Source organism: Trichechus manatus, unplaced genomic scaffold, assembly GCF_000243295.1.
Source record: "Trichechus manatus latirostris isolate Lorelei unplaced genomic scaffold, TriManLat1.0 scaffold00153, whole genome shotgun sequence".
In the NCBI taxonomy this organism is placed as follows: Eukaryota; Metazoa; Chordata; class Mammalia; order Sirenia; family Trichechidae; genus Trichechus; species Trichechus manatus.
The window spans coordinates 2528100-2537758 of NW_004444089.1; the positions used below are offsets into that span (position 1 = coordinate 2528100).

At 41.1% G+C, this 9659-nt stretch overlaps 1 protein-coding gene across 1 annotated transcript in view; it reads left to right on the forward strand.

Annotated features, from left to right (window-relative positions):
- Positions 1-9659, forward strand: part of B3GLCT (beta 3-glucosyltransferase) — a 120432-nt gene that overhangs the window by 89257 nt on the left and 21516 nt on the right. Inside the window, exons 11-12 of the mRNA XM_004386032.2 lie at positions 1551-1664; positions 3858-3957. Coding sequence (XP_004386089.1) covers positions 1551-1664; positions 3858-3957 — 214 coding nt within the window. The remainder of the gene's footprint in view (positions 1-1550; positions 1665-3857; positions 3958-9659) is intronic.

Here is a 9659-nt window from a genome sequence, read left to right on the forward strand (position 1 = left end):
GTGTGTGTGTGTGTGTGTGTGTGTGTGTGTGTGTGTGTGTGTATTTGCATAAAAACTATCTGTTAATGGTAATTTGAGTTTAACGTTAAATTTTGCAGTGGTTCTTAATCTTATTTCTTCTACATTTTCCAAAAGTACGATACAATAATATCACCAATCATAGACCATGGTCCCAGTGATGAGGACATGCTCATTATAGGGTTGGGTTCACCTGTTAAAATCTTTGAGTGGGGACATGCATAGTTTGAAATGGGCCCCTCCCATCTCTGTTGTAAGAGAGCCAAATTTTACATGTCAGCCAGAGCCACAGGAAAATATTCCAGTGCCTGCTTTTGTACAGACAAATACTTCATGGGATTTGGTTCCTTGGTTTTGGAGGTTTGGGGTCATGGTTTCCCGGGACATCCCAGTCAACTGGCCTAATAACATGTTTAGTGCTTCTGTTCTACCTCCTAGTTCATTGTGTAGTGCCTGGGGTCTTAAAAGCTTGCAAGCAGACATCCAAGGCACAACAGTTGGTCTGTTCACCTGGAGCAACAGAGGAAGAAGGAGAGTCAGGAATAGGAGGAGGATATGGAATGTGTGACTGATTGCCTCCATGAACAACTGCCTCCTTTGCCATAAGACCAGAGAAGAATCCTGATCAAAGGGGGAAAGGGGAGTGCAGAACAAAATTTCAAATTCTCGTGGTCTCCAGACTTCTGGAGCCATGGAGGCTGGATGAACCCCTGAAACTACTTTCTTGACATAATCTGTAAACCTCATACTAAAAATATCCCCTGAAGTCTTTTTAAAACCAAACAGTAGTTTAACTTGTAAACAAAAGTCTGCCTTGAGTATTGTGCTGTATTAAAGAACTACCTATATGGGATCAAACTGACAACAACTACTGGAAAGATTAGCTAGGAACCTTCGGGGGCAGTGAGTTTATGTTAATGGGGGAGGAACAACTCAGAAAAGGAGGCTGAGAATGGTTGTACACTTGAAGGATGTAATCGGGGTCACTGAATTGTACGTGTAGCAACTGTTGAATTGGTGTGTGTTTTGCCGTATGTATTCTCAACAACAACAATAAAATATATAAAATTTTAAAAAATGAAGTAGAAAAGCTTCCAGGAAAAAAAAAAATCCAGTCCTTAGAAGTAATTCTGTCTTCCCCACTCCAAATAAGCATTTTTTAAATCCCATTGTGAATTTTAAATGAAATACCCTTTTCAGAAAAGAGAAACATTAATTAAAATTAAGAGTGTTCTCAGACTAGAACATTTAGCATCATCTGGAAGTAAGTATATTTGTCACCAGGAGTGCGAAGTGCTCTGCCTAGGAGGATACTGAAGATGCTTGAAGAAGAGGACTTAGTCATGTGCCATCACCAGCAAACAGCCTTGGTGTTTCTCAGGCTTGAAAAGCAAGCACTAAATTTTGGAACACCTGAAGCTCAAGGAATGGTTCTCTTTCTTTATTGGGTGCTCACGCTGCTGTTTTGAGTTTGCAGGATCCCTATGTCAATGTGCGTAATGACATGATTGTTGTCTCTCTGACTTTTCCAGTACCCATCGTAAAGCAGACTTGGGAAGCAGAAGCAGGTCTCATTGAGTATTACAGTGACTACACGGAGAGCTCCATTCCTACTGTAGATTTGGGAATTCCTAACACAGACAGAGGTGAGTCTTCTTACTGTTCCCCCTCTATAAAATTCCGTTTTGTAAACATAGTCACTTAAGTTAGGGTTCAAATGAAATATTTTGTTAAACAAAAACCCGTTGATCTGGGTGATTCCAACTCATAGCAACCCTATAGGACGGAGTAGAACTATCCCATAGGGTTTTCAAATCTGTGATCTTTCCGGAAGCAGACTGTCACATCTTTCTTCCACGGGGCTGCTGGGGGGTTCAACCTGCTGACCTTTAGGTTAGCAGCCAAGCGCTTAACCATTGAGCCACCAGGGCTTCTTCTGAAAAGATTACATCGTAGGAAACCTGATAGGGTAGTTGTACTCTGTCTCATGGGGTCACTGTGAGTCAAAATTGACTCGATGGCACCCGACAACAACATCGTAAGAGAAAGGTACACAGATGTTCACTGCAGTATTGTTAGAGATAGCAAAAAGTAGGAAACAAGCTGAGCGTCCCTCACTAAGAGGATGGTGAAATATATTAAGGGGCTTCATACTGTGGAATGCCACTTGTTTCTCCATACACTTATGTCTGCATGCCTGGTGTGGGGAAAGAACACAAAGTACATCATGAATATTTACACCAAACAAAACCAAACCCATTGCCTTCGAGTCGATTCCAACTCATAGTGACCCCATGTGACAGAGTAGAACTGCTCCATGGGGTTTTCTAGGCTGTAATCTTTACAGAAACAGATTGCCAGGCCTTGCTGCTGAGGAGCTGTTGGGTGAGTTCGAACCACTAGTCTTTTGGTTAACAGCCGAGCACTTAGCCATTGCGCCACCAGGCCTCCTTAAATATTTTATAGATGCTATAATTTTTGCCTTGTGTAGGTTTCCTTCCTTCCTTCCCCACCCAACATTTTTACCCACATTGGGATTTGTTCTTTCCCGTTAAGGGCTGTATAGTATAAAGAAAGGGTTCCAGGTTTTTGTAGGTCATGTGGGTATGACTGAGCACATGACGGTTACAGCAGGGTCTAATAATAGATTTTCTGTATCTTCGTAATTTATTGTGGCCATAAAACGTGGTGGCCACTGTTAATTTATCATCTTCCCACACAAAGTTCCTTCTTGTTAGGTTGTAGCTATTTAATCAGCCAGTATTGTTATCTGACTGCTGTGTGTCAGAGGAGCCCTAGTAGCGCAGTGGTTAAGCACTCGGCTGCTAACCAAAAGGCTGGCGGCTCCAACCCACCAGCTGCTCCACAGGAGGAAGACGTGACAGTCTCCTTCTGTAAAGATTACAGCCTTGGAAACCCTATGGGGTAGTACTACTCTGTCCTATAGGGTCACTGTGAGGCAGAATCGACTTGATGGCAATGGGTTCGATTTTGATTTGCTGTATGTCAGCCACTGCTAGATGCTGGGGAATGAGGCAAGAACCTGACAGTTCCGTCCTCGTAGAGCTTACAGTTTACATTTTGTATGGACCTCTGAGAAGTACTTAACCACACTCTGCACTGGTTCTCTGTACAGTAAGCCCCATGATAGGTATTGTAGCCGTGTCTGTTAGTATTTTAATTAGTAAATTATTGGACGTATACCTGCTTTTCTCACCAGGTTGCAGATTTTCTGATTACACACGTTTCATTTCAGTCGTTAAAGTAGGAAGTTGGCCACCTCACCTTTACATGGTCTTGGTTCATTTGAATTTGTATCCAGTGTTCCTGTCGCTTTTTTTTTCTATTACTTTCTGCTTCCCCATATCCTTTCATGAATGAAAGATGAAGTAACAAGCTTTGATTATCTTGTTCTATAATTTATCTTGAATGGTTTACCTTAGTGTCACTCATAATTCCTCGATGAATGAAGTGCAGTGCAGAAGACGATCCGGGCAGTTCGACTTCGTCCTAGAGGGTCACTGTGAGTCAGAATCGACTCAGCGGCAGTAGATTTTGTTCTCTGCTTCAATTTAGCAGTGTGATCCTGTTACGTCCCCTCATTTCTCTCAGTCTCCTCATGTATGAAAGAATGGCACAAACTTCATGACCTCTGAAGTTCCACATGGTTCACTGTGTCCACGAAAGCTAGAAAAGGCTAATTTTTTGAAGTTTCAAATTATCAAAATGCATGTTGGCGTTCAAGCACTTATAACAGAAAACCCAAAAAATGTATTTCAAAATGAACTATATATTTGTATGGAAAATAACAATGTAAGTTTTCTTTTTGCCTTTCTCAGGTCATTGTGGAAAGACATTTGCCATTTTGGAAAGATTTTTGAATCATAGCCATGACAAAATACCGTGGTTGGTCATTGTGGATGATGACACGTTGATAAGGTAAGGACTCATTCTTACCCTAAAATGGCTTCAGATTAATTCAACATATTTTCATATTCGGAGACTATAATGGGTACTTCTGCTTCTGGCCAAGATGGAGTAACAGGGACTGGATTTACCCTCCTATGTGAAACAACCAAAAAAAAAGGATAACATATATGAGATAAAGGTTTTTAAGACACTGGACAGTAGGCAGTAGAAGACAATGATCTCAAGGACAGGAAGCAAATGAGGTGAGCCTTATGACTGCTCCCAGCTAACTGGCTTCACAGAGTTTCCAGGTTGCCACTCAGGAAGGGGGAATCCAGGTGGAACCTGGCAGACTCCTTGAGTTACAGAGACAAAGCTGAGAGTCTGGGGAGATCAAGGCTGGTAGAGTTTATAGGGCTGAGTATCGGAGAGGCAAGAGCTCCACAGAGAGAGAACACCGGGGATCTGTGGAGGGTCTCGCTTGAGTTTCAGCAGAGTGCTGATCGGTGCGTATGTCTGAGGAAACTACCAGAGGGGGCCGAAGCACCATCCAAAAGGAATAGAGGGGATGGTGCTCAAGGCTCACATAGCGCTGGGATAGTGCCTGTTCCCACCAGCCAGACCAGACAGCCTCATGATTCATGGGACATTGGGTAGAGTATGTGGACGGGCCTGCCTCCATAGAGGGGAATAATTATCCCTAGACTCAGCACTGCTCTGGTGCTGCCTAACAAGTCTTAAAAGCATTACCCAAAAGGATCAGACTGTTTCCCAGTAACTACCCTGTATCTGAGAACAAAGCTCAAGAATATTTGTAGAAATACAAACATATCCAGCACCCAACAAAATAAAATTTACAATGCTTGGCGTCCAATCAAAAGTTCCCAGGCATGCAAAGCAGCAGAAAAATACACCCATAATCAGAAAAAAGTCAGTCAATTGAAGTTGTCCCAGAATTGATACAATGTTAGAATTATTAGTTATTAAACTGTTATTATTGAACAGTTATTTTAACTCTTCCATATATTCAAAAAAATCAATTAAAGACATGTAAGGTATTAAAAAGACTAAAATTGAACTTCTAGAGGTGAAAACTACAATGTCTGAGGTGAAAAATAACACTGGATAGAATTAAAAGCAGAGTAGATATTGCAGAAGAAAAGATTCGTTAACTTGAAGACGTGGCAATAGTAACTACTCAAAATTGAAAGATAAAGGAGACCTGAAATTGTGTAATGGAATCCCTCAAAGAGAAAACAGAAAAAATATTTAAAGTCACACTTCCTGAATTTGATAAAAGCTGTAGACCCACAAATCCAAGATTCTCAACTAGCGCCAAGCACCATCGTGAGCACTAAAGCAAGGCACAGCCACCTCCCAGAATGTTGCCGTCTTCAACATCTTGTGCAGCATTTTTGCATCTGTAACTGCATCGTATGTGTCATTAATCTTCAGCACAGCTGCTCTACCTGGAAGTTCTACCAGATGCTTATTTTGTTCTTTTAATATTCATTAGCAACACTATCTAACTTCTCAGTGATATCTTAAGTGTTATTCCACTTGAGCCTGTCACCTTTTCCTTTTGAGACTATGATATTATCCTTTGTCACAATGAACTCTATGACTTTTTCTAAGTCATGAATAACTTTTTCTAGCAGGGATAGCAATGTTGTTATTGTTAGGTGCTGTTGAGTTGATTCTGACTTTTAGCAACTCCATGTGACATAGTAGAACTCCCCCGTAGGATCTCCTAGGCTGCAGTCTTTATGGGAAGAGATAAGCGGGTCTTTTCTCCCATGGTGCTGCTGGTGGTTTCGAACTGCCAACCCTTTGGTTAGCAGCTAAGCACTTAACCATTGCGCTGCCATGACTCTTTTGAATAGCAATAGCCACATCCTTAAGGTAGTCTTTCTGTTATCACTAAAACCTGGAACTTTGATGTCTCCAGTCTGAAAGATCAACAAGCATCTGGGAAAATGAAGAAGACCTTGAATTTAAAACTCAAAAACTATAATAAAAGGAAGTGGACAAAAAAAAGGCGGGGTCGGGGAATGAAACTAGAAATTATTGGACTCAGGAAAGGAAAAAAAAAGACAAAATTGTATCTGAAATTAAGACTAATTATAAAACACTGAAGAGTAAATTTAGATGAAAATTTAGTAAGGACATGAAAGAAATTAGTGTAAGGACATGAAAGAAATTAGTAAAGCAATAAGGAAAATGAGAATGGGATAAAGAAGTTAAATGGGTCAGAAAAAAAGTGGTTGAGATGGAGGAGTCAAAGGAGTCCAGCATACCTATAGTTGGAGTCCCTGATGAAGAAAATTATAAATGTGGAAAGAATATTTAAGTTATCTGAAATAAAAGAAGATATTAATCTACATATTGAAAGGACCCACAGGGTACCTTGGAAAATTGACCTGGTATCATCAACTCCTACACATACCCTTGAAAGCTATTAGATTTTAAAGATAAAATCCTCTTAGATGTCATGGCAAAAAGATGAAATTATCTAAAGTGCAAGAGAATTAGGCATCAGACTTCTCAAAAAATAACATAAATGTGTAGTAACGGGGAGTTCAACGAATCCAAACAAAGAAATTGTGAATCGAAGATTTTATATACAGCCAAGCTGTTCTTTAGTATCAAGGCAATGGAAAAGTTTCGAATGTTCAGGAACTCAGCGAATAGTTTACACACATCCTTCCTGAGGAATATATTAGGGAAAGAACTTCATCCAACCAAGAGTGATGACTGAGGAAGTTTGGGCAAAAGAAGTGATTTACAGCCTTGGAAATCCTATGGGGCAGTTCAATTCTGTCCTATAGGGTTGCTACGAGTTGGAATCGACTTGACGGCAACAGGGTTTTTTTTTTTTGGGGGGGGGGGTTTAAGTTGCTAAAACTACTGTTTCCCAGTAATGATGATAAAAGTACTACATATCAGGACCTATAAGGTATATTCTAAAAAGTGATCAGAGGAAAATTCAGAGCCCTAAACCCTTTTATAGGAAGTCCTGGTGATGCAGTGGTTAAGCACTCGGCTGCTAACTGAAAGGTCGGTGGTTTGAACCTACCCAGCAGCTCCGTGGGAGAAAACCCTGACGATCTGTTCCCGTATAGATTACAACTTGGGAAGCCCTATGGGGCAGTTCTACTCTGTCACATGGGGTCACAGTGAGTCAGCATCAACTTGATGGCACCTAACAACAACAACAAACCTTTTTTATAAATAAAAATAGAGATAAATAGTTCGACTCTCAATGCAAAAAGCTAGAAAAAATACTACAAATTCAACCCACTAAAGCACAAGGAAAGAACTGAGATACATGTAGAGACAATGAAGTAGAGAACAAAAAAGAAGAGGATCAAATTAATGAATCAAAATTTTGGTTCCCTAAACAAACTCAACAAACTGTTGAATGATTTCCAGGAGATATTGTTAAATGGAAAAAAAAAAAAAAAAAAGGCGAAGTGGAAAAGAATATATTTAATACACGACCTTGTCTGTAAGAAAGAAGGGAAATAAGAAAATACACATATATCTGCTTATCTTTACAAAAAGAAACAAAGGACAGATAACCAGAAGAAAAAGAAAATGAAGTTGTTTACCTACAAGGAGTTGAGTGGGAGAATAGGATAGATGGGATAGGAGAAGGTGCAGCACTTCTATAAGTTTATTTCTTTGTATAGTTTTGAATTTTGGAAGCAAGTTCATAGTTTTCATATTTAAAAAATGCATCAACAAAGTTAGGAAAAAATCAATAAGGATGAGGCCAACTATGAAACCAGCTGTATCTCATAAATGAATAATATAATCACATGGAAGTAAAAATATAATTCATGCAAGTAACTCTTTAATACAGTATTTAAATGCACACCTTTAGTCAGGTGTGGGAAGAGGGGAGGAATGTCAAACAAATCCTGAACTCCTTGGTAGTGGTGTGGGTGAAGCAATTCTGAAATTGTTTTAGGTGCACTGTAGGAATGAGTGCACATATCATTATGAAACAGGATTCTCCCTGTGGAATGGAGCAAGCAGATCAAGCAAGAGCCGTATGGGGATAAACTGGCCTTGGAAGAATCTGTTAGAACTCATAGTTTCTAAAATGTGTGTGTGTTTGTATACATATGTACAAATGTACACGTACATGTTTCTTCACTCTTTGCTAAAAGGGGACTAGAAGCAAAGATATCTTAGTAGCACTAGTGCCTAGGACTAATACCATTCCCCACTGCCATGGATTGAACTGTGTCCCCCCAAAATATGTGTGTCAACGTGGCTAGGCCATAATTCCCAGTATTGTGTGATTGTCCACCATTTTGTCATCTGATGTGATTTCCTATGTGTTGTAAATCCTACCTCTATGATGTTAATGAGTTGGGATAGGCAGCAGTTATGTTAATGATGCAGGACTCAATCTATAAGATTGGATTGTGTTTTGAGCCAATCTCTTTTGAGATATAAAAGAGAGAAGTGAGCAAAGAGACAGGATGACCTCATACCACCAAGAAAGGGGCGCCGGGAGCAAATCGCGTCCCTTGGACCCAGGGTTCCTGCGTGGAGAAGCTCCTAGTCCAGGGGAAGGTTGATGACAAGGACCTTCCTCCAGAGCCAGAGACAGAAACCCTTCCCCTGGAGGTGACGCCCTGAATTTGGACTTCTAGCCTACTAGACTGTGAGAGAATAAACTTCTGTTTGTTAAAGCCATCTGCTTGTGGTATTTCTGTTATAGCAGCACTGGATGATTAAGACACCTACTAAAAGGAACCAGGACTTTGCAGAGAAATAGCTGATTCCAGGGCAGAGACAAGGTACAAGATACAGTTGGAACATCTTTTTATACCAGAAAGTATAACTTGTTCCTGTCGGGTTGATTATGACTGTTAGGGACTCTGTAGGACAGAATGGAACTACCCCATAGGGTTTCCAAGGCTGTCATCTTTATGGAAGCAGACTACCACATCTTTCTCCTGAGGAGTGGCTGGTGGGTTTGAACTGCCCACCTTTTTGTTAGCAGCCCAGCGCTTAACTACTGTGCCACCAGGACTCCTTAGGGTCTGCTCAGAGACGCTTATAAATAACAAGAGAAAAACGGTAACTAGCCAGTGGGGAAACCAGGTGACACCGTGTCTGGATGAGCAGTTAACATCACCGGTGAGGACAGGTGGATGGGGCGTGCCGGCTGCTGCGTTGATTGTGTGGTGTTGTGACCGGGAATGCATCTCCTCAACGTTTGCATGAGGAAACTTCAGACAAACCCCAAATGAGGGTCATTCTATTCAAAACAGTGGATGAACTTGCATTATTCAAAAATCCCTGTGCTGTGAGGGATGAGGAAAAACTGAGGAACTGTTCCAGATTCAAGGAGACTCTAAAGGGAGTCAGTGATCCCGGGCTGCATCCTGGACTAGAGGAAAGAAACCTGCTATACAGGACATTAGGAGCCTGCTATACAGCCCTGGCGGCGTGGCGGTTAAGCCTCCAGCTGCTAACCAAAAGGTTGGCGGTTCCAACCCACCCATCGGCTCCGCAGGAGAGAGACCTGGCAATTTACTTCCTGTAAAGATCATAGCCAAGAAAACCCTATGGGACAGTTCTCCTCTGTCACATGGGGTCGCCATGAGCCAGAATTGTTTTGATAGTGTGATGGTTAAGATTGTGTGTCAACTTGGCTGGGCCATGATTCTCCGTGTTTTAATGTAATCACTCCCATGATTGAATATACTGTG